This window comes from Crinia signifera, chromosome 11 (assembly GCF_055691185.1).
Source record: "Crinia signifera chromosome 11, ASM5569118v1, whole genome shotgun sequence".
NCBI lineage: Eukaryota > Metazoa > Chordata > Amphibia > Anura > Myobatrachidae > Crinia > Crinia signifera.
Window position 1 is genome coordinate 108,855,683 of NC_139227.1, and position 25,916 is coordinate 108,881,598.

Consider the following 25,916-nt stretch of genomic DNA (forward strand, 5'->3'; position numbering starts at 1 on the left):
TGTTCTTCCGAGAGTGTGGTGCAATCATTTAGGGTGTTTAAGTAAGAGTCCTATTGTGTTTTCTGACTTAATATACCAACATGACTAATAATAAGCAGGGATGACCATCGATGATTTGAAATCAACGATTGTTCATGGCCGATGTTGAATACTTTTGCCATTAATGTGTGAGAACCAGATGGTTTCCCTAAATTGATGGCAAAGGAGAAACAATGTTTCCTTTTTTTTTTCAAGGTGCCGGTACACTGCACATAGCTCCGCCCCCCGACACCTGAAAGTCCCACTTCCGAGTTCTGATTGGCCCATGGGCCATTTGGTTAAAGATAATGGGGGAAATTTACCAATATGAAAAACCTAGTTTTTCGTATTGGTATTTCCCCTACGGCTGCATACGACTGTTTTAGTCGTATGCAAAGTCGTGTTCCGGAGGGGAAATTACAAAGCAGTCAGATACGACTGCTTTGTAACCCCCGATGGTGTAACCATTCGTATTAGCGGCACATATATACGGCCGCTAATACGAATTCGTACAGGCAGTCTGCACGGATCAGTCAGATCCGTGCAGGCTGCAGTGTGTAAAAAAAATAGAAAAATTTAATAAATAAAAAAAAAACGGCGTGGGGCCACCCCCACAGCTATAACCAGCACCAGGCTGAAGGAGCCGGGGCCGGTAATTAAAAATCAGGGAACCCGACAAATAGGGGTTCCCTGATTTTTAACAACCAGCCCCAGGCTCCAGGTCCGGGGCTGGTTCCCAAAATACGGGGGACAAAATGACTAGGGGTCCCCCGTATTTTAAGAACCAGCCCCAGGCACAACCAGCCAGCAGGGTAATGTCACAGCCGGGGGACACTTATTATATAAGGTCCCGCAGCCAAAACATTAACCCTACCGACCAGTCAGACTGGCCAGGGGTCCTGGGGGAGTGGGGAACCCCCAATGAAGGGGTCCCCCCCCTCCAGGACTTACCTGACCAGGCTGAAGCCTGGTGCTGTCCCCGATGCCCCTGGGCGGAGGGCATTGGGCTGATAGCGGTGTAAAAAAAAGATTAAACTATTGTCTAATACTGGGTACTATGAGTCCCAGCAAGCCTCTCCTGCAAGCTGGGACTTGGAGAACCACAAGTCCCAGCCTGCGGGGCATTAAAGGGCCCGCTGGGTCTTGTAGTGCCACAGTATTAAAAATAGTACAATAAAACACACTGACACACACTTCAAATAAAACTTTAATACATACAAAGCCCTTACATACTGATACTTACCTATCTTCTTTCCGTAGGTAGCCCTGGTCCTGTGTCGTGTTCTGGTCCTGTGTCTGCGGTCTTCTGGATCCATGTCGACGTCCTTCTTCAAGTCGACGTCGCTGTCGGCGATGGCGTCCGGATCCGACGAAATCCATGTGGAAGCTGTGGAAGGAAACCATACTCACCTGTCCCAGGGCGACGTAGTCCAGGTAAGGGTCTTGGCAAAAAAACAAAAACCGACACCCGAAACCAGCCGGACAGCAGTAGCCGCACGGTGTTTGTGTACATCGTGCGGCTCTGCCTCTCGAATGCCGCTATTGGCCGCCTTGTGGCCTAGCGGCTCCTGATTGTCCGCTAGGCCGCAAGGCGGCCAATAGCGGCATTCGGGAGGCGGAGCCGCACGATGTACACAAACACCGTGCGGCTCCCTGCTGTCCGGCTGGTTTCGGGTGTCGGTTTGTTTTTTTGCCAAGACCCTTACCTGGGCTACGTCGCCCCGGGACAGGTGAGTATGGTTTCCTTCCACAGCTTCCACATGGATTTCGTCGGATCCGGACGCCATCGCCGACAGCGACGTCAACTTGAAGAAGGACGTCGACATGGATCCAGAAGACCGCCGACACAGGACCAGAAGACGACACAGGACCAGGGCTACCTACGGGAAGAAGATAGGTAAGTATCAGTATGTAAGGGCTTTGTATGTATTAAAGTTTTATTTTAAGTGTGTGTCAGTGTGTTTTATTGTACTATTTTTAATACTGTGGCACTACAAGACCCAGCGGGCCCTTTAATGCCCCGCAGGCTGGGACTTGTGGTTCTCCAAGTCCCAGCTTGCGGGGGAGGCTTGCTGGGACTCATAGTGCCCCAGTATTAGACAATAGTTTAATCTTTTTTTTTACACCGCTATCAGCCCGATGCCCACCGCCCAGGGGCATCGGGGACAGCACCAGGCTTCAGCCTGGTCAGGTAAGTCCTGGAGGGGGGGACCCCTTCATTGGGGGGGTCCCCACTCCCCCAGGACCCCTGGCCAGGCTGACTGGTCGGTAGGGTTAATGTTTTGGCCGCGGGACCTTATATAATAAGTGTCCCCCGGCTGTGACATTACCCTGCTGGCTGGTTTGGCCTGGGGCTGGTTCTTAAAATACGGGGGACCCCTAGTCATTTTGTCCACCGTATTTTGGGAACCAGCCCCGGACCTGGAGCCTGGGGCTGGTTGTTAAAAATCGGGGAACCCCTATTTGTCGGGTTCCCTGATTTTTAATTACCGGCCCCGGTTTCTTCAGCCTGGTGCTGGTTATAGCTGTGGGGGGGACCCCACGCCGGTTTTTTTTTTTATTTATTTTTCTATTTTTTTTACACTAAAGCCTGCACAGATCTGACTGATCCGTGCAGGCTTAAAGCAAATACGACAGGGAAAGCAAGGTGTATTTTCCTGTCGTATTTGCGTGGGTGTTTTACACCACTTAGCAGCCGTATTATCAGTACGGCTACTTAGTACATCAGGAACCACCATTCTTTTGAATGGTGATTTCTGTCGTATCATATCGATGGTGTAGACATTCGTATTTGTAAATACAAATACGAATGTTCCATCTTTAGGAATACGAATTGTTGTATTTTCGGGATTGTAAATCCCGAAAATACAAATTCGTAAAAAAAAGGTGTATTTCTGCCTACGAATAACACCTTTTTTCTACGAATCCATTTTGGTAAATGTCCCCCAATAGATCCAATTAACCCTAAGGTTAGGAAAGCTGCGCTAATTCGTTACTGTCTCTTTAAGACACACACCATAAGTTGAATTAACGTGCAATGACAAGCTGGAGACTGTTTTAGAAAAATATCAAAAAAGAACATTTATTTACATACATATATATATCTCTTGAGTGGTAGGCGGCCGCCTACAAAACACAATATTTTATATATAATGAATTTTTAAAAAAACAAACATGATGATAAAACGCATATAATTTATGAAACCATGCACATTTGATAAGCCTTAAAATATATTATTACTGGGCTTTTTTCCTTCGGAGTAATACTAGAAATCTCCAATTTGCAACATCGATGTTTCCACAATTGTGTATATAGTGATAGTCAAATTACAAAGTGCTGGGTGGGGAATAATGACCCCGTTGGGGGAAAGACCAAGCTTGTACCTACTGTGATGCCGGGCCACGGCACTTCACAGTGGGGAGTCTCTCAAGATTGAGGGATTTTTGGGACAAAGGCAGTTCTTTATTTGCTGGAGGTGAGTGTAGCGTGTTATGCGTATCTCACCTATAACTCCAGATAGAGATGTCCTTTCTCCCTTGGTGTTAGGACGGAGTGTCCCGCCGTATGCAGTAATGATAAGGAGTTTTTAGCCGGGGGGGGGGGGGGGGGGTGCAGTCGAGTGTTTTGCACTTTGGCGTTAGGTCTGCTTACCCCCTGGTATCAGCGTGTCTCTCACCCACGCTTGTCTGCTCTCTACTGCTGGCGTTCTCCGTCAGATGACTCTGGCTTGGAGGCTCAACACAAAAGTGAGTGGAGCTGATGAGTTTGTATCCACAGGATTTCTGCAAGTGGGGCAATATATATCAGATGTCCCGGTCTGTTTATATATATATTTATTGTATTTATTTTCAATTTAACTTTATATATTATTTACTCACCAATACATTAGCGCCTGATTTAGGTCACCGAAATTCGCTGACCATTGTTTTGTAAAGATAATAGATGTCCATCGGTAGCTAAAACTATTGATGGTTACCCATCAGATAGTTTAGGACTATCAATGGCTGGTTGCATAATTGCCATTGACCATCGATGGCGACTGCACCGATGGCTATCCCTAATAATAAGTAAACCAATTTAGATTCTATTTAAATAAAGGACAACTACCTATTTTCACAGCCAGGACTAGGGTGGCCATCTGACGGTTCTACCAAATTTCAGAAGCACAGTTGGGCTGTTGGGCTGGTGGTCTGTTGGGCTAGTCTGGCTGCACAGAGAGCCGATTAGCCACATGCAGCTTTCCAGCTGTCTGTTCGCTTCCCCTACTGTCTGTGTCACGGATAGATGGGGCATGCTGCAAGGCCAGCCCCCCATGACTCATGAAATGCTCCCGTGAGTCATGGCCATGCCCCCTTCACACATACTCACATATCAGTGCTGTAGAGGAGAACGTGTCCATCCATGATCACAGTCAATACTGCAGTGTTGGTGGCCACCATAATTCTCTGAGGGATATCTCACCGACCGTGTTCAAACCATGGCAACCAATAATTTTCTTTAACGGTCTTAAATGTACTACTGGATGGAGGCAAGCTCATTGCTCGTTGCTATGGCTTTAGTGCAGAGTTTTTCCATTGATCGATGTTGGTAGATGACCCTCAATCTTCATAAGAAAAATTTAATTCTCTATCTTCATGGTCATTTAATGTCCTTCAAGCTATCGACCAGGCCTGCTGTAGAGAAACAGACTTTATTTCAGTAAAATGTAAGCTGTAGACTACATCTGCCAGGAATTATTGTCCCATAGGTCGCTGTGTGTAGATTGTGATCATGTTGACAAGTACAAAATATCCTATTTTTGCTTTAACCCTTCAAGTATCAAAATGAACCTCAATGGGGTAAATTTACTACTATGGGCATTCTATTTCACATGGGTTGTTGCTATAGGCAATAAATCAGATTCTAGTTATTATCTTCCAGAAGTTGCTAAATAATTAAGCATTAGGATCTGATTGGTTGCTATGGGCAACATTCCATGTTTTGCAAATGTACCCCAATGACTTAAAATATTATTCTATTCACTCATACTTAACGACTCTCAGGGAGAAGCCCAGAGAGGAGACCCAATGCTGCATGGTGGAGGACGGGGACAAGGCTTATGTCATAAAGCCACGCCCCCAATCCACACAAACTCTGCGATTCGTCGGTCCATGGGGAGGGGGTGGGGCTAATGATGCAATTCATGTAATTTTAGTCCCCTCCCCTCCCTACAGACCGCAAAATTCCGGAATTTGTTTCAGCGGCTTCAGGGGGTATGGAGGCTTTGCAGAGCTTTCTGGAGGGAAATTGCATCCCCCCATGAGGGGGATCCAATTTTCGGGAACCCACCGCCCATTCCGGGAGGGTAGGCAAGCATGTATTCACTGTATATTGATGTCAACTTCCTGAAAGTATTTACTTTTTTTTTTTTATCTTCCAGAATGAAATGAATTCCGTCGCCTCTCTCGGGCTGTTTTTTAAAGACGGTATAAAGCGCATTGATTACATTTTGGTGTATAAGAAATCGAGTCCACAGATTGAGAAGCGCAGTACGTTTGAGAAGAACCTGAGAGCCGAGGGGTTAATGTTGGAAAGAGAAGTATGTCTTTCATATTAATGATATATAAAGCAAAATAAACTATGCATTGGTAATAAATTCTGCACCAATTTCTTTTACATCATCATCATTGTTTTTCCACCACTGGTTGTGCCTTAAATTAAAATATTAATGGGCCGGCTGTGTGCCTGCTTTTAGCCTTTAACATTAAATCAATTTCAGCTGAGTAAGATTCCCACAGCCACTGTGATGGATGGTTCCTAGTCACCGGAGTGTGCCTGGTGTGTAACATCAAGAAGCTATTTGCCGTAACTCACAGGAGTGCAGAGCATTTTAGATTTGTCTGTGTTGTGTTTTGTTCTAGTTAGGGTCTGCTTTAAATGGACTGCAGTATGCATTTATCTATTAAATGGCAAATAAATGCAAAGTGCTTCAATAGGAAAGTAAATTTTCTGAGTCACATACAATACAAGGATGTCTTAATAGCCTTGGTGGTTCCAGAAATAGGGCTGCAGCACAGTTAAAAATTCAAATAAGGGAACCTCACCAACTGCCAGTTACTCAGTTTGGAAGGGCAGTTGCCCTATGGGAATCTTGGACTGTGCTGCAGCCCAAACCCCCCTCCCCCTTCTGATCTGAATAGCAGCATGTAGCTGGTCTATCCCAGGCTCAGCTACCTTTAGAGTATCCTCTCCAGGAAAAGCCCAGAAAGGTGACTATCTTGAATTCATCTAACCCCGCCCCCAGAACTGCAAATACCTACATTGGCGGGTCTCCGAGGAGGAAGCGGGCTAAAATTAAGCAATTTGCGTCATTTTAGCCCCGTCCTTTCCCGAAAAGCCACGAATCACAGTATTTAAATGCCTAAGCAAGGGGGGGGGGTTCCGATATAATGCAGGAGGCTTGCCCACCATTCCTGGCGGCCGGGAGGGAGACCCAATATTCGTCAGCCTCCCGGCTGTTCAGTGAGGGTAGGAAACCCTGGTCTATGGTGTATTCCTGAACTAGTATCTTTATGGCATTTTGCAATTAGTTCAAGTTCTCTGTAACCTACTGTATCTGTTGACATCTAGTACTCAGGGAGCAGAGCCAGCTCTGCAAAAAAAGGAGGATCCCTGTTCTATTATGCATGAAACTGACAGACTCTTAAAAGGTTATATCCACTGTAGTTGTCCATATATTGACCTTTTTAGTATTTGGCCGTTTAAGTGTAAAAGGATCTTCTCAGGATTGCAGATGAGGGATACATTACGCTCTACCCATATGTCACAACACGGCACAGCGCACCGACTTACCTGACTTATTTCTCTCCTACATGCAATTTTGGGTGCCGGCACTTACCCTAGGGACAGAACCACTGCAATTGCTGCCCAAATTGTATGTAGAACAGCCTATTTATGGAGGGTTCTGTGAACTATAATGTTCCATAGTATTAGTTATCCGGCCTTGGTGCAGCATTTCTGAAATCTGCTTTGTTATTATGTACACCAGAGCCTTATAGAGAAAAGAGAAAATGCAGGTGCCTGATTCAGACCTGCCTGCTAATTAGGGAATCCGCAAATTAAGGACTGTGCATGCGTACCCTTCACATTGTGCATGTGCGAAGGTGAATAGCAACAGAAAATGCATCGTAAACAGAATCCCCTCGCAATTTGACTGACAGGATGCTGGCCCTTGAGGGGAGAAGACTGATGTTTTTTTTAAGGGTGTCTGAAAAAATGCAGGCATGCCCAAGGGAGGGTCTATGACATCATCGCTGACCACTTCTACCCACCCGCAGATTAGTGGAATCCTCAGAGTTATGCCCCTTTCAGACCGCACTTTGTAAACGGTATATTGCCGTTTTTTTACCGTTTTATCTGTGCGGTCTGAAAGGTGCAGATCCAATTAACCGGTTTGAAAATACCGTTTTTTCAAACAGGTTAAAATGCAGAAAAGTCACTTTTCTTATAAGAAAAGTGACTTTCGGAAAATGGCTGCCCCCATACGAAAGACAGTTTTTTAAAACCGGTTTTCCTATGGAACAGCCATTTTCTGAAAGACGCTTTTTTTCATAAGTGCTTCCCCGACCAACTGCAGTGCCGGATCACGCAACGGAGGTACCGGCTGCACAGGGGGGGGGGGGTTTGTTAGCCCTGGGGTGGGGGGGATTTGGGGGTGTTAACCCCCGGGGGAGGGGGGGGCGGGGGCGGCGCGCGCTGAAGACTGGCTTTGACCCTGTTTTTGGAAAGTTTCCAAAAACGGGTCTGCCAGTGTAAAAAAAAACGCACTTAAACGGTAATATACCGTTTAAGAGATGCGGTGTGAAAGGGGTTTTACCTGGCAGACCCGTTTTTGGAAACGTTTCCAAATACAGGGTCAAAGCCAGTTTTGCGGTCTGAAAGCAGCATTACTCACATTTGCACAGAATGAAAAAAAAACTGTTTGTTGGTTTGGGAATAGCGTATGGATTTGCGTGTGTATGGCGATTAGCAATCAAGTCGCAACTCGTTTGCAATTTTTCAAGGGGCGTCTTCGCTTTCTGTCTGAGCGGCGGCTTTCTCCTTGCAGTCAAATGCGAATTCTCCCATTAGAGGTCAAGTCTGAATCAGTCCCAAGAACACGGACATCAGAACAATTCGAATAAACTCAGTTTAACATGCATCGTGTTTATGGGCCCACAGAGCGCGATCAGTTCACCTCATCAGGTGAATCCATAACATTCCTAAGGATAAAGTCCTCTGCCAAATACCTGTTCAGATTCCTCACCTGTGACCCTGACCCTGTGACCCTGACCCTTGCCTGTGACTTGTATATGAATCTCAGCTGACATCTGCCTATTACTCATTTACAAATCTAATTCTGTGTCCCTGACCTCGGCATGAATCTCATTCTGATGGTTACTTCATTTTATTTAGGCTAATGCCAGGAGTATTGGGGCCTAAACACGGGGCGGTGTCAGGGTGTTTTCTAAGCGATTTGATTAGATTGCTTAGAAAACGTCCCTACATCGCTCTTTGTGTAGGGGCCATAGCAATATCGGTGCTGAGCCCCGCGCTTCCCTATCGCCCGGCGATTAAGATCCGGCATGCAGGATAAATCTAGTTAATCGCTGGTCAGGGCTCACTGGAGAACACTGGCCCTGACAGATCGCTCAGCTGCACATCGCTGACACATCGCATCTATATTGCTCAGATTGCTCAACAGCATTGCTCCATGTGTACACCCAGGGCTGGATTATAATGGGGGCACAAGGGGTCAGTGCCCCTGGGCCCCCTCTAGCTGGGGCCACCCTGTGGTTGGTATGTATTTTTAAAAAATATATATATACTTTTTTTTTAGCTAAAGGTTTTGTGCAGGGGAGAGGGGCAGTGCTGCAGCTTCACATATCTGCCAATGTGACAATGTTTAATAGTGCTGAGCATCGGGAGCGAAGGCACACTGACTGCACAAGTGTGCAGTGCATTACTGGGAGTTGATTAAGTCCCATGACACTTTGAACCAGAGGGCAGAGGCTGAGATGTTTGTGCTGAGCTCTGATTGGTGGAGCTCATTACATGCTTCTCAGGCCCATGGAGAACAGCAGCAGCAGCCTAGTCATGGGAGGGTTTTTAATCAGAGGCAGCACTGGGACTGTGAGGTCGCCTACAGAGTAAGGCGCAGAGGGACAAACACAGGCTTTTCATGTGGTATGTATTTATGTATATGTGTGTATATGTATATTTATATGTATGTATATATATATATATATATATATATTATCTATATCTACTGTATATATTCCCTGCAGTTACCCATTGACCAAGTTTATACTGCTTTTACTCTGTGTTTTGACAGTGTAATATTCTCCCATGCAGTTTGCGGCCAGTAATGACAAGTGCAAGGGGACCCCCCTGTCTAAAGTGCCCCGGGCCCCCTGAAGGCTTAATCTGGCACTGTGTACGCCCCATTAGGATTGATTTCCAGCTTCATGTGCCCTGTGCCATATAAATGTGCACAAAGGGTCGGGTCGAATTCCTTCCAGCCTGGACAGCCCGATTGGTCGCACACACCAGCTAGCACGATTTTTTTTCGGTATGGCAAATTGTGCCGGTCTCGGTTGAGTGTGTACCTGCCCCTTAGACCTCTATAATCTTGTCTTTCAGATACTAGTAATATAACAAAAATATATGTGTGATTACTGCGCTGTACAGTTATACAGTAGAATGTTCTTTATGTATGGTAAGGAGAAGACTAGTCAAAAGGGATGATCAGCTGTCAGCGGTGTAGATAATGTTTCCCATTAAACTGTTCTTCATTAAGAGTACTTTGTAAGGAGATAATGACTTGTCAGTGAGGGGCGACCCTCCTATGTACAGAACACAATGGAACAATAAGCTCTTCAGCCTTGAAGTGTTGGCGTGTAGCTGCCTGTAGATATAGGCGACGTGCAGTATTTCAAGTACACATGAAATTTCCTTATGAGAAGCCAAATATTTCCTCATGATTGTCCCCAGTGGCCGGATGCTCTACAGCACTCAACCTGCGGCTTACAAAATATGTGTTAGCGGCTTAGCAGAGACGTCGTTCTATAGTTCTCACTTCACTGTCGGTGATAAATGAAACCTGGTCCAGGAATATCTATAGACCGCATGCAAAGCTGTTGGCGGGCAAAAGGGGGTGTGGCCTCGTGTGTTGGGGCATGGCTTTGTGCCGCAGACCTCATCACTCCGTGGAGGGTCTGAAGCTCTTGAGCTGCCCCCAGGGACCAGTAAGTCTTTGTATCCCGGCCCCTTGGGGGAAAAAGAAGAAAATATATTCGTTTATGCTGGACATCGATGGAGGTAAACATCTGGTTCTCCTCCCTCAGTGGCAAAACTATTGATGATATGATGATATGATTTGGAATCATTGATGGCTGATGGTCGTCCCTTTCTGCTGATGTTGTGACACTCCTGGACAGATGATATCTGTGTGCTGCCCCCTTTGTGAGGCCACTGCATTCATATCTATTATTTGTTTTTAGTTTTTTAAAGGATCTAGACCAGCAATAGTTAAAAAATGTCAATGTACAGACCTTAGTCTTTCATTTGATTTTTATTGTACAATGGAAACATTTCATGAACTATTCTAGGTGTACAGTAGATTCTAAAATACATTGGGCCATATGCACTGATCTTCAAAAGTGATAAAATGGAGGGTGATAAACAGAGAGCCAATCAGGTCCTGCCTGCCATGTCACAGACTGTGTTTGAAAAATCTCAGGTAGGAGCTGATTGGCTGGTTGTTTATCACTCTCCATTTTATCACTTTTGAAGCTATACTGTATCTGTCAGACATCTCTGCCGGCTTTAAATCCCGCCATGCAGTGCAGTGTACTAAACCTGTATGTTCCCTAACCAGCAGGGGCGTAACTATAGCACCGCAGCCCCCGCCACCGCGGGGGGGGCGCTGTGCATGTGGGGGCGCCGGGGGCTGCGGTGCTATAGTTAAACCCCCCCTCAATCCCCCGCAGACTTACCTATCGCGCTGGTCCCGGCGGCTCCGTTCTTCTGCTGAGGACCACCACAAAATGGCCGCCCCCATATAGCAGACAGTTCTCTGAAACTGTCTGCTGTATGGGGGCGGCCATTTTCTGGTGGTCCTCAGCAGAAGAACGGAGCCGCCGGGACCAGCGCGATAGGTAAGGCTGGGGGGGTTTGCATGGGCGGCGGGGTAGGGGTGCTCGGCGGGGCGGCGATGGGGGGGGGGGCCCTAACGGCGGGGGGCGCCCAAAACGTAGCTACGCCACTGCTAACCAGTGTATTTGTGGTTTAAGGTCTTGCTACATAAATAAGCACATGTGGTATATGTACTAAGATGGGCGTTCTATTGAAGATGGGATGTTGCTCATAGCAACCAATCAGACTCTATCTATTGTCTTCTAGAAGGTGCTAAATATATGAGTTAGAATCTGACTGGTTGCTATGGGCAACATCCCATATTCAATAGAACTCCCATCTTAGTTAATTTACCCCACTGTCCCTTGGGGTATGGGTCATTGGGTCGACCACTGAAGGTCGAAAAGACTTGGGTCGACGCCTGAAATAGGTCTGAATGGCTAAGGTCGACAGGGTTGGAAGGTCGACACAAGCATTAGGTCGACAATGGCAAGGTCGGCCGTCAAAAGGTCGACATGAGTGTTTCAACGTTTTAGTGGACGTGGACACCGTCAAAGTGTCTCCTCATATGGCTCTCTGCACTCGCCATGGTTTGGCCACGTTACCTCGCTGCACCCGGCACACTATTTTATTCTCCCACTATGCCTAGGGGATGGTAGGGTATGAAATGACTTGTGTCAACCTTTTCACTGCTGACCTTGCCATTGTTGACCTAATGCTTGTATTTACATTCCAACACTGTTGACCTTCATTGATTGACCCAATGCATGTTGACCTAAATAGGGTCAACCTAATGACCGTATCCCATCAATGGTATCTTTATCTTCATTAATTAATTTAGCAGTGCTCCTCACAGTGACTGTAGAAGGAGACTCTCAGGCAGGGGCGTAACTATAGCACCGCAGCCCCCGCCGCCGCGGGGGGTGCTGTGCATGTGGGGGCGCCGGGGGCTGCGGTGCTATAGTTACCCCCCCCCCAATCCCCCGCAGACTTACGTATCTCGCTGGTCCCGGCGGCTCCGTTCTTCTGATGAGGACCACCACAAAATGGCCGCCCCCATATAGCACACTGTTCTCTGAAACTGTCTGCTGTATGGGGGCGGCCATTTTGTGGTGGTCCTCAGCAGAAGAACGGAGCCGCCGGGACCAGCGCAGCGCGATAGGTAAGACTGCGGGGGAGGTGGTTAGCACAGGCGGCGGGTTGACGGGGCGGCCGTGGGGGGGGGGGGGGGCTTGACGGGGCGGCGGCGGTGGGTGCTGGGTATGGGCGCCCCCCCCTAACGGCGGGGGGGCGCCCAAAACGTAGCTACGCCACTGCTCTCGGGGGTACATTTTCTAAAACAAAATGTGTTATTGTTTCCCATAGAAACCAATCAGATTCTGTCTATGACTTTCTAGGATGCAATAGAGCACTGATAAACAGAATCATACTGGTTGCTACGAGCAACAGCATTTTTTCTTTTCAGAAGCTTTAAAAATCAACCCCTCCGTTATCACGCCTGAGTTGTACGACATTATCAGGGATTCCCTTTTATAATGCATGAGTTGTGAGATTGCGGAGGGGATGCTTGTCCCGTCGGAGGCATTTATTTGACAATCCTTTTTTCTATACGCATTAAAAATAAATCTCCAAATAACAAATGTGTTTCTCTGCTCATTCTAGAATTCTATAACCAACAACGACATTATGTTTGTTAAAGTCCATTGTCCCTGGGATACATTGTGCAAATACGCCGAGAGGATGAACATCAGAATGCCCTTTAGGTACAGTACGCTTCTTTTTGGTCTTTTATTTTTGGAAGTGTTTTTTGTTAACCGCTTTGTGTTTGTATTGAAAGCTTTGCCCTTTGTGGTTCCATCACACAGCAGTGTGTGAACCGCTCTGTTATTATACCCTAGATACGGCTTAGTGTTAGTGCTATTTTAGTCTTTTGGTTACTGTGTTTATGACATTTGCTGCGCACTTCCTGATATGAATGAATAAATAATAGCCTCTTTCTATGAATTGGACATTTGCCACCCGCTTTTTCGGAAGATAGGTGAATGAGCTTTTGAAAGATTAAGAGTAAAAAAAAAAAAAAAATATCACTATAACATCGGAGGTGTCATTAAATAAACTGACTGGACATTGGGCCAGTTAACCCTGTGAGTGCCAAGTGAATTTGTCAAAATAGGTGTGAAAATTTGTCTTCGTCATGATGACCCGTAAGGTTTACCTTACATAGGAAATATAATCGTGGTTTTTCCCTGCAACATTTTTTATTTGAATTTATATAACAAGTGTGAGCAATGCAAGCTTATTTTGACTTTTATTCAGTCTACTGATGCTCCCCAATTTCCCAGACATCTTGAAGCAGGGTATAGGAATGTTATTAATTATTATTCGCAGGCCAGGCAATTATCGTTAGACGTTAGCTTAAGGACCAAATCGCGCATGCACAAGGCCATCCTGCCAATCCTGGTACTTTTTTCATGGCTGGCCGTACGCAAGTTGATTGACAAGAAGCCGGTCGTTTGCGGGTGGAAACCACCCGTTTTCTAGGAGTGTCAGGGAAAATGCCCAGGTGTTTTAGGGGAAGTCGTGTGACGTCAGCTCCGGTCCCGAACCAACTGTTTCTATTACAGAAGCAGAGGGGGGGTGTAACCAGTGCTGTGTGGGTGTGGCCATGTAGACCCTGTACACTATTGGTATATGGTTATTAGGTCGAACCATATGCATTGGCTCGACCGTTGAAGAACAACATGGGTTAGGTTGACACATGAACTAGGTCGACATGGCTAAGGTCCACAGGGTTGGATGGTCGAAAAATGTCAACATCGTCAGTCAAAAGGTCAACATGTGTTTTTCAATCTTTTTAAGCTGATATGTCCCGACAGGTCATTTTTACCCTAGCATCCACTAGGACGTGGAGGGACAGTAGGATAGTGTGCCGAACCAAGAGCGGCACCGTGCCCGAAGTATGGTGAGTGCAGCGAGCCATGTGAGGGGATGCCGTACACTGTGGCGGTGTCCATGTAGACTATGTCGACATTCGGGACAAAAAAACTTGAGAAGCTCTTGTCGACCTTTTGACAACCTTGCCATTGTTGACCTAAAGCTTTAGCTGTATCCACCCAGTTGTTAATCTGGCCCTGACCTGGGTGAAATCATTTTACTCGCCTACTCGCCTACTCGCCTTCTTAAAAGAACATCACAAAATGCAGAATAAAAAAATAATCAGGATTCACTTTGGTTCAGGTTTTTTGGCACTTTTGGATTCTGGTAACAATTGTGCGGTTTGGATCCTGTGTGATGGGCCAGTGAATGGCCATGGTTAGTTTAGTGCAGGCATGTCCAAAAATGGCCCTCCAGCTGTTGTGAAACTACAAGTCCCATCATGCCTTGCTACAGCATTGCTATTAGGGAATGCTAACACTATGGCAAGGCATGCTGGCATGTGTAGTTTCACAAAGGCTGGAGGACGATCGTTTGGACATGCCTGGTTTAGTGCTTTAAAACCAAACTTTACTTTATATAACATCTATTGCTTCCAAAAATAAAAGACATATGTTCTTAAGAAAGCAGATACGGTAGCGCTATCACGTGACAGCCCCCGATCACCTCACCTAAGAACAGGGCTACATACTGTACCTGCGTGTCTGCAGCCAGAAGATAACTTCTATGATCATCTTCATTATGACAGCACAAGCTACAAATTGTACTGTATATAGCAAAGTCCAATACCTGCAATGTGATTCTCCCTGTTACTTTATCTGATATAGCTGGTGACCTGCTCAGTGATAGACAGTCATGTACTCGCTTCAGTTACCTTGACTTGCCTATGAACTAGGAAAGAATGGTACACACATGCCCCCTGGTGTTTGAGCAGGTGCAGGACAGTACATTGTACTAGGGTACCTTAGTTAAATAAATAAAAATAGCTACTTGCTTAAGCTTACGCACCTCTTATCTCCATTTAAAAAGCAACATAATATTCATGATAATAATGAAAATGTACTTGTTCTTTTTTCTCATGTTTACCTGTTCTTTGTGTAAGAGAAACATACATTGTTTGCTCTTTGTGGTCCTAAATTTCTCATAGCTAAGGAAATAAGGGGGGTCATTCAGACCTGATCATCGGGCTGCTAATTTGCAGAGCCCTGTGATAAGGAATATGCCACCCAGCCAGGGTGAAATCCTGTCCCTGTGCAAGCCTGGGAATTGTTGTGCAAGGCCTGTGAAAATATTGCAGCCCTGAGCAGTGGTGTAACTAGGTTCCTGTGTAACGCCTGTGTATTACCTGACACTCCCAGATAACAGCCGCTCACCATGTAATGATTCCCCAGTGTGTGCAGTCTGCGCCTAGCCCAGGACTTACTCAGCAGCTATGATAGAATCAGGCTGATCGGGGGCGGAGCTGATGTCACATGACTTTCCCTCACACACCTGGCCACGCCTGCGTATTACCTGACACTCCCAGATAACAGCCGCTTACCATGTAAGGATTCCCCAGTGCGTGCAGTGTGTGTGTAGCCCAGGACTTACTCAGCAGCTATGATAGAATCAGGCTGATCGGGGGCGGAGCTGATGTCACATGACTTTCCCTCACACACCTGGCCACGCCTGCGTATTACCTGACACTCCCAGATAACAGCCGCTCCCCATGTAATGATTCCCCAGTGTGTGCAGCCTGCGCCTAGCCTAGGACTTACTCAGGGAGTGTGATAGAATCAGGCTGATCAGGGGCGGAGCTGATGTCACATGACTTTCCCTCACACACCTGGCCATGCCTGCATATTACCTGACACTCCCAGATAACAGCCGCTCCCCATGTAATGATTCCCCAGTGTGTGCAGTCTGCGCCTAGTCCAGGACTTACTCAGGGAGTGTGATAGAATCAGGCTGATCGGGGGTGGAGCTGACGTCACAGGACTTACTCAGCTGCTGTGATAGAATCAGGCTGTTCTGGGCCGCTTCTGATGTCACATGACTTCCTTTCAAACACCTGGCCACGCCTGCGACACTCCCAGAAAACAGCCGGTTTACACCCACAAACGCCGGCTTGCTGTCAATCAACTAGCAAACATCCAGCGACAAAAAAAATACAGGGTTTTATTGCAGAATGGCCTCACGCAAGCAAACTACGAGCCGTATGCATATGCAGTTGTGCGCACCGTGCGATCGAGCCGGAATAACACCCATGCTTTGTCTTTTTATTTCCCCTTTAATATGAATTGCTATTAACACAGATGTTTAGGTGTATTTTGCTGGTTAAAATATATTGTATACAAAGTTTTTAGATACAATATAAACCCCAAAAATATTAAAAAGTAGAACGATTGTCAGTTCAAAGATAGCAATTGTTTTTAGAGAATTTGTTTACTTTTATCTGAATTTTTTTTTTTTTTTAAAGGCCACTTTAAAAATTTAGATTTGAGATTTTTCCAAAAAAGACCAATTATAAATATGTTGAACTGATCGGTGCTAAGGTTCTTGGTTCTGTAACTTGGATGCAGAATGTAACCTTCCCCTTTCTGTCTGTTATTTATACAATGAACGTCACCTGACATCGAAGGTAAAGCGTATTGGTTGTATCTGCTCTTGTAAATCTATGGCTGACTTGTACTATTCTTACAGGAAAAAATGTTATTACACTGACTGGAGGAGCAGAACCATGGGCAGGTTGGTGGGTGATGCAGTTGTTATTTCGCCAATTACCCATCCTGGAAAATCAATCAAACCCCATATAAGCAGTTGTAAATTCATACTAAAATAACTCTATGGTCTATGTGTCCGATAACGCCAGCGGATTGGTCGCTGTGTTTAAATGGAGATCGTGAACAAATTTGCATTCATTTTACCATTCAGTACATTGGTCATTGAGGGGTGGTGGTGTCAAGTTATTGTACAGAGTGGTGAATTGGGCAAATGGCAACCGATCAGCTTCAAAGTAGCTTTTATCAAGTGCAATGATAGGTAGAATCTGGTTGCTATGGGCAACTCCCCAGGGATCCACTCCCCCACTCTTTACAGTGCTTGTAATAGATTAATACATTGTTAAACCCCCTACTTGCAATTTTGTAGCTTAAACATCTGCTGTAACTTAAAGTGACATACAGTATACAGCACGGAATGGCAGACACAGAAATGTATATACCATATCTGTTACTAAATAAAGAGGAGCTAAAGTTATAGTAAAAAAATATTTATTTAATTGTCAAGTCCACTCCAACTTGTTATTTTGTAAAAGTACACTCATGTATAGATATAAAGCCCACAGTTATTGCTCCCAGCTACACCATTCTCTAGTCAAGTCTGGATTGGAACTACCAGACACCAGTACATTGACTGCCCTAAACCCAGAGTGCCAGTCGATGGACTAATGCCTTTTTTCAACCTTAATTATTATGTTTCTATGGGCCTTATTCTACTTCACTCTTAAGGTGCCCATGCACTGCCTGCGATGTTTTGCAGCAGTGTACAGACACCCGATACCCTGGGAGCCGCCAGGACATTCCTGGGAGCAGGGACGCATGCCATCCGTTGTGATGGATCGCATGTGTCCCTGCTTCCTGCCCGCCTCGCCGCCTGGAGGAACGGGTGGTTGGACGGCCTGCCAGTCCGACCACCTGGTCGGGTCCGATGCGCACGGGACGGCGCATCGGACCCAACGGCATGTCAGGGAGAGGCGATTTGTTCCGATTTAACGGGCCAATTGGTCGCAATCGTCCGAAATCGGACCAAATCGCCTCGATGTATGGAGTCCTTTAGAGGCAAATTTCTTCTTAGATGGACAAAACCATGTGCACTGCAGGGGGGCAGATGTAACAGGTGCAGATAGAATTAGATTTGGGTGAGTTATTTTGTTTCTGTGCAGGGAAAATACTGGCTGCTTTATTTCTACACTGCAATATAGATTTCATTTTGAAGAAAAACCCCACCCAAATCTAATGCTATCTGCTCCTGTTACATCTGCCCCACCTGCAGTACACATGGGGCCTTATATTGGTTCCCTCTTTCTGACAAAATCCTTCTTAGATGGACAAAACCATGTGCACTGCAGGGGAGCATATGCAAAATGTGCAGAGAGAGTTAGATTTGGGTGGGGTTTTACTTCAAAGTGAGATCTATATTGCAGTGTAAAAATAATGCAGCCAGTATTTTCCCTGCACAGAAACAAAATTACTCACCCAAATCTAATTCTCTCTGCACATGTTACATCTGCCCCCCTGCAGTGCACATGGTTTTGTCCATCTAAGAAGTATTTTGTCAGAAAGAGTGAACCAAAATAAGGCCCATGGTTTTGTCCATCTGAGAAGGAATTTGCCTCTAAGAGTGAACTAGAATAAGGCCCTATGTTACTATGTATCTGTATACTAGTGGCTGCCATTGTATGGGGCCTACATGATTTCTATGGAAATTCACTATTAATTTATTTTGAACTAGTGACACCACTGAGACATAAGGCACAAAATACCCCGTATATCTCTGATATCATTGGTGCTTAGTACATGGGTGCGTATTATTCTTAATAGTTTCCTACAAAATGGCTAATTTGGCAGTGTGCTTACAGCGAGATGTATCAAACCTTGGAGAGAGATAGAGGGGGGGTTTCAATCTGTGCCGATATTTCCTGACGCAGGAAATATAGGAACTCATCTGTGACCTATCCAATGCTGCCATTAACAATGTCAGATCCAACTTTTTAAAAGTCTAATCGGTTTTGTCAGAAACGGCCGCGCATTGTCGAACTCAAGGAAATTTTTTTTATATTCCGAGACCGATTTTGACAATCTGCGGACTTTCCAATTCTCGACAGCCAGAATTCCAGCTGTCGAGTAACAAAAACAGCCTGGGTTTCCGACAGTCGGATCCCGTTTTGATTCCTCAAAGTGGTAAGAGAAACAATGCCAACCAATCACGTCCTGTCATTTTTCTAAAACAGTCTAAAAAGTTGCATTTATAAGCCGATTGGCTGGTACTTTATCTCTCTCTCTGCTACAACTTTCTCCAAGGTTTGTAACATCTCCCCATTAGACTATCAATGATGTCAAACACATGAGCCTACTTCTACAATTTATAATTTCAAAGTTTTTGGAGGACGGAAATTGTAGACTTAATAAAGTCTTCTAAAGTGTTTGCTATAATTCCCCTTTATATAGATGTTAACTGTAATAATAAATCTCAAATCTACCGCACTCACTCTCCTCTGTACTACGTTCTATAGTGTTCATTGATACAATAGAATTCTCTGTACTTATGTATTATCTGGGCTCCCATGTTAAATGCACCCCATTTTTTCATACCTCTACTATCCAACTACGCATGGAGTTGATTTTATATAGTGTGGCGAGCGCAGCGAGCCCCGCGAGGGGACGCGGTCTCATAAGAAAAACGGGAGCCCAGATATTACATAAGTACCGAATTCTCATTTACTCAGCTGGAAGAGCATGTAGTGATCTGACATCTGTCCGTCCCTCTTCTGTTTCCATCGCTGTGATTGGAGGAGAGCTAAACCGCCAAACCGCTAAGTCTATACTAAGTGGTTTACACTGATCTGACTACAAGTCCAACAATTATTGTCTTTTGTATTGTAGCCCAACATTGTCAAAGTATAAATTCACAACTGCTTTTAGCCTTTTTCCAGTTCTGCTTGTGCCTGCTTACCTTAGCAATCCCTAGAATGCAAAATCAAGCTTGTAAATGGCATTAGTTGAATGTACCAATAATCCGGATCATTACCAACATGTACTTAGATTTTGTGTATAATTAACTGAGATCTTTTGGAATATTTTCAGAAAGTGATAATAACAGTTGAACGGGTTCTTTATTTATCCTTCCAGTGTTTCCTAGTCTGCTTCCCCCATCTTCCTCAACCACCTATTAAGCGTAGCTCACCCTCAACATAAACTGGTTTATCTAACAGAGTGCTGCCTTTATCAGCAGACAGAGATTTGTATCTTTTCTAGACAGCAAGTCTACTTACAGGGTATTTGTAGAGTGAATGTCTCACCTACAGGGGATGCAGTCAAAATCCCAAAAGTCAAAATCCCGAATGGGTCAAAATACCGACAAGGACAAAATCTTGACATGGACAAAATCCCGACATTTAAAATCCCGACAGGGTCAAAATCCCAACATTTAAAATCCCGATGCGGTCAAAATCCCAACATATAGAATGTACAAGTAAAACAGTCTACATGCCTTTTGGTCGACAGGTGTGAGGTCGACATGGGTTTTTTCACTGTTTTTTGAACCGACATGTGCCGACAGGCGGTATTTCATGCCCTACCATCCACTACGGCGTGGTATGAGAATAAAATAGTGTGCCCGAAGCATTGCGAGCGAGGCAAGTGATTTGAGGGGCTGCGGTTCACTTGCAACTGTGTCCATGTCGACTGTGTCGACATTCGGGTAAAAAAAAACAGTGAAAAAACCCATGTCGACCTCGCACCTGTCGACTGAAAGTCATGTAGACTGTTTCACCTGTACATTCTATATGTGGGGATTTTGACCCTGTCGGGATTTTAAATGTCGGGATTTTGACCCTGTCGGGATTTTAAATGTCGGGATTTTGTCCATGTTGGTATTTTGTCCTTGTCGGTATTTTGACCCATTCGGGATTTTGACCCTGTCGGGATTTTGACCGTCGGGATTTCATACCGAATCCACCTACAGTATTACGACTGTCCATTGCTTTTGGTCATTCAAATGCTTCTTTCACTGTACAGTATCCCCCATGCAGTATGAACCTCTATCTACCGCTCTCTGCTAGATTAACTCCTTCCTAGGTAGGAAACATGGGATCAGTTGCTCATTTCAAGGTAATGGTTTAACTTTAAGACGTCCCCACCCCTCCCCTCATCAAAGTACAACATCAGGTGATGTTATATTGGGAATGACTGTTTTTAAAATCTGACCAAGAGTTTAAGTGATGAGCTCCATAATCAATAAATAAAACAATCACACCGGCAAGGGGCGTAACTACCATAGGTGCAAGGGGTGCAGCTGCTATGGGGCCCAGAGCTGAAGGGGGCCCATCTTTACTGTCTAAGTCAGGGGTGGGGAACCTTTTTGGGGACAAGGGCCGTTTGTATAGGCAAAAAATGCCTCGCGGGCCATAAATAAATAAAAAAACACTTACAAGTTCACCTGCGGCAGCCATCCCACGCTCCGCAGTTTAAGAATTGCCGGTCTGTGTGGTCCAGCAGCTGTGCAGGGAGACAAGTATAGGGGAAATCTCGCTAGAGGTCGGTAGCTCGCCGTATACGGCCTGCGGGCCGGAGGTTCCCCACTGCTGGTCTAAGTAATGTTTTACATACATTTTTCCCCATCAGTTGCTAAATAGGGGGCCCTTACAAACTTTTGCTATGGGGCCTATAAATATCTAGTTACGCCCTGCACACCGGTTTCAAATCTAGCGCACCTTCGGGAGCTTTCAAATTTATTTCCATGGACACTCTGTGATAATCTCTTTAACCCCTTCCCGACATTTGACGTACATTTACGTCATGGTCGGGAAGTACTTCCCGACACATGGCATAAATGTACGTCATGACTTCAAACTGCCACCGCGTCTATAGACGCGGTGACAGTTTGGAGATGTCTGCTGTCCCTGACAGCAGACATCCCCCCTCGCTGCCCCCGGTCGGCGATCGCTGTGATTGGCTGTTCAAATGTGAACAGTCAATCACAGCGTTTCCTGTGTTACCGGCGGCTAAGCCGCTCGGTAACACAGTGATCGGTGGTGATCGGTGCTGTTAAGTACAGCACCGATCACCAGCCCCCCCTCCCACCCACCCGGCAACTCACCCGGCAGCTCACCCGGCAGTCCCTGGCCTGCAGTCCCTCCTTCCGGCAGCAGCAGCAGCGCACGCAGCGCTCCCCCCCTCCCACCCCCCCGTCAGCCGCAGCATTTTATAAAATACACAAAATAAATAAAATCACATAAAATGTACTGAATTATATATATATATATATATATATATATATATATATATATATATATATACAGTATATATATATATATATATATATATATATATATATATATGTATATATATATATATATGTGTGTATATATATATATACACATATATATATATGTGTATATATATACATATATATACACACATATATATATATATACATATATACACATATATATATATGTGTATATATATATATATATATATATATATATATATATATATATATATATATATGACAGATAGATAGAAAGAAATTCCCGACATATGACGTATATATACGTCATGGTCGGGAGGTACTTCCCGACCGAAGACGTATATATACGTCATGGTTTTAAACTGTCACCGCGTCTATAGACGCGGTGACAGTTTGGAGATGTCTGCTGTCCCTGACAGCAGACATCCCCCCTCGCGGCGATCGCTGCGATTGGCTGTTCAAATGTGAACAGCCAATTGCAGCGTTTTCTGTGTTACCGACGGCTAAGCCGCTCGGTAACACAGTGATCGGTGGTGATCGGTGCTGTTAAGTACAGCACCGATCACCACCGATCGCCAGCCCCCCCCTCCCACCCGCCAGCCCCCCCTCCTCCCTCCCACCCACCCGGCTGCCGCAGCGTCAGCACCCCTCCCACCCCCCCACCAGCCGCAGCGCCAGCCCCCCTCCCAAAGCTGGTGAGCAAAATGGGGTCACATGTGGGGGGGTTCCACTGTATTGGTGCTTCGGGGGTCTTGCTAATGCGACATAGCACCCACCATTCATTCCACCACCAAATATCACTCCTTCCCTTCTGAGTCCTGCCATGCACCCAAATGGTATTTTTTGGTCACATATGAGGCATTGCCGTACTCGGGAGAAATTGGGGCACAGATTTTGGGGTGCTTTGTCTCCTTCATTCCTTGTGAAAATGAAAAATTTTGAGCCAGAACTGCATTTTTGTGTAAAAAATTAAATTTTTTTACACAAAAATGCAGATCTGGCTCAAAATGTTTCATTTTCACAAGGAATGAAGGAGACAAAGCACCCCAAAATCTGTGCCCCAATTTCTCCCGAGTATGGCAATGCCTCACATGTGACCAAAAAATACCAGTTGGGTGCATGGCAGGACTCAGAAGGGAAGGAGTGATATTTGGATTTTGCAGCACAGATTCTGGTTGAATGACCCCTGAAGCACCCATACAGTGGAACCCCCCCACAAGTGACCCTATTTTGCAAACAACACCCTTTAGGGAATTCATCTAGGGGTATAGTGTACATTTAAAACCCCCAGGGGTTTCATCAATTTTGATACAACTGGGCAGTGAAAATGAAAAATTACATTTTTTACACAAAAATGCAGTTCTGGCTCAAAATTTTTCATTTTCACAAGGAATGAAGGAGACAAAGCACCCCAAAATCTGTGCCCCAATTTCTCCCGAGTATGGCAATGCCTCACATGTGACCAAAAAATACCAGTTGGGTGCATGGCAGGACTCAGAAGGGAAGGAGTGATATTTGGATTTTGCAGCACAGATTCTGGTTGAATGACCCCTGAAGCACCCATACAGTGGAACCCCCCCACAAGTGACCCCATTTTGCAAACTACACCCTTTAGGGAATTCATCTAGGGGTATAGTGTACATTTCAAACCCCCAGGGGTTTCACCAATTTTGATACAACTGAGCTGTGAAAATAAAAAATTAAATTTTTTCATTTTCACAGCCCAGTTGTATCAAAATTGGTGAAACCCCTGGGGGTTTGAAATGTACACTATACCCCTAGATGAATTCCCTGAGGGGTGTAGTTTGCAAAATGGGGTCACTTGTGGGGGGCTTCCACTGTATTGGTGCTTTGGGGGTCTTGCTAATGCGACATAGCACCCACCAAAATTCCACCAGAATCTGAGCTGCAAAATACAAAAATCACTCCTTCCCTTCTGAGTCCTGCCATGCACCCAAATGGTATTTTTTGGTCACATGTGAGGCATTGCCGTACTCGGGAGAAATTGGGGCACAGATTTCGGGGTGCTTTGTCTCCTTCATTCCTTGTGAAAATGAAACATTTTGAGCCAGAACTGCATTTTTGTGTAAAAAATTTAATTTTTCATTTTCACTGCCCAGTTGTACCACAATTGGTGAAACCCCTGGGGGTTTGAAATGTACATTATACCCCTAGATGTATTGCCTGAGGGGTGTAGTTTGCAAAATGGGGTCACTTGTGGGGGGGTTCCTAACTTTTAGCATCTTATGGTGCCTAGAAACCTACATGGTGCCTAAAAAATAATCTCATAAAAAGGAGGCTCCAAAATCAAGTAGTTGCTCCTTCTATTATGAAGCCTGTGGTTTGGTCAACGTGCACACTAGGGCCACATATAGGATATTTATGAAAACAAAAGAATTGGGGGAATCAATTTTTAGTCACATTTCTCTAGTAAAATGTACTGTGTTCCTTAGAAAAATGTATTAAAATTGCAAATCTGCAAAAAAAATGAAATTTTGAAATTTCACCTACACTTTGTTTTAATTCCTGTGAAACACCTAAAGGGTTAACAAACTTCCAAAATGCTGTTTTGAATACTGTGAGGGGTGCAGTTTTTGAAATGGCATCATTTATGGGGGTGTCTCACATACAAGTCCCTCAAAGTCACATCAGAACTGAACTGGTCCCTAAAAAAATCAGTGTTTGAAATTTTCTTGAAAATTTGAGAATTTGCTATTCATATTGTAAGCCTCCTAGTGTCCAAAAAAATTAAAAGAAAGTTGAAATAATGATGGAAACATAAAGTAGACATATGGTCTATGTTAGTTATTAACTATTTTGAGTGGTATGATTATTTGTCTCACAAGCAGAAAATTGAACATTTTGAAAATTGCTAAATTTTCCATTTTTTTACGACATTTTGGTATTTTTCACAAAAAAACACAGACTGTATCGACCCAAATTTACCACTAATTTGAAGTACAATGTGTCACGAGAAAACAATCTCAAAATCACTGGGATAAGTAAAAGCAAAAAAAAGTTATCCCCACTTAAGTGATACATGTCAGATTTGAAAAAAAGGGCTCTGTCAGGAAGGCAAAAACTGGCTCTGTCAGGAAGGGGTTAATTGCTGGTAATGTGTGAGCCAGATTATGTATGTACCAAATCCGAATAAGATCCGTATTTTTTATTGGTCAAAGTATAAGCTATTGGGGCGAGGTTTGCACCCATTATTGACCTTGAAATATGATGACCAGCTTTCATATATAAAATGCCTATTTACGAAGAGTTTCAGAACCCTGCCCCTAACTAATCTTTGTAAAAGTTCTGCTTTTTCCATTATGTAAATCTCACGGCACTTTAATAATAATGAATCATTGTGAATGTTTTAGGGGGATGTTTTTGGATTTAAATATGTCGCCCCATTTAGAAAAATCATTAAAATGCTGAAAAATCCCAAGAAGCAATGGGGAATATGGATTTGCATGTATTCTAAAGGCTTCTCTGCCTCTGGAACTGTATGCAAATGTAAACATCTGCTTACTAGAACAATACAATTTGACCGTGTTCCTGTTTGACATCATTACTGCTATACACCTGAGTGTTCAGAGGTTATTAAAATGCAAAAGTGCAATATAATAGGACAGATGGGAGTAGTCACCTGTGCATTCAAATATACATGTGCTGCGTATATAGGAAAGTAGTTCATCACTAATGTGGTTTTATGCATTATTATACAGAAGCTCATATGGGGCCAGATGTACTAATCTTGCAAAGTGATAATATGGAGAGTGATAAACAACCAACCTCTCTGCTCCTA

The 25,916-nt window shown here is 44.7% G+C and overlaps 1 protein-coding gene across 6 annotated transcripts in view; it reads left to right on the forward strand.

Annotated features, from left to right (window-relative positions):
• ANO3 (anoctamin 3) overlaps positions 1-25,916 on the forward strand; it is a 347,490-nt gene that overhangs the window by 184,605 nt on the left and 136,969 nt on the right. For 5 of the 6 annotated variants that reach the window (XM_083164196.1, XM_083164191.1, XM_083164195.1 and 2 more), the window contains exons 5-7: positions 5,439-5,597; positions 12,836-12,936; positions 16,790-16,834. In XM_083164196.1, coding sequence (XP_083020322.1) covers positions 5,439-5,597; positions 12,836-12,936; positions 16,790-16,834 — 305 coding nt within the window. The remainder of the gene's footprint in view (positions 1-5,438; positions 5,598-12,835; positions 12,937-16,789; positions 16,835-25,916) is intronic. The other variant, XM_083164192.1, reaches the window with a different exon arrangement.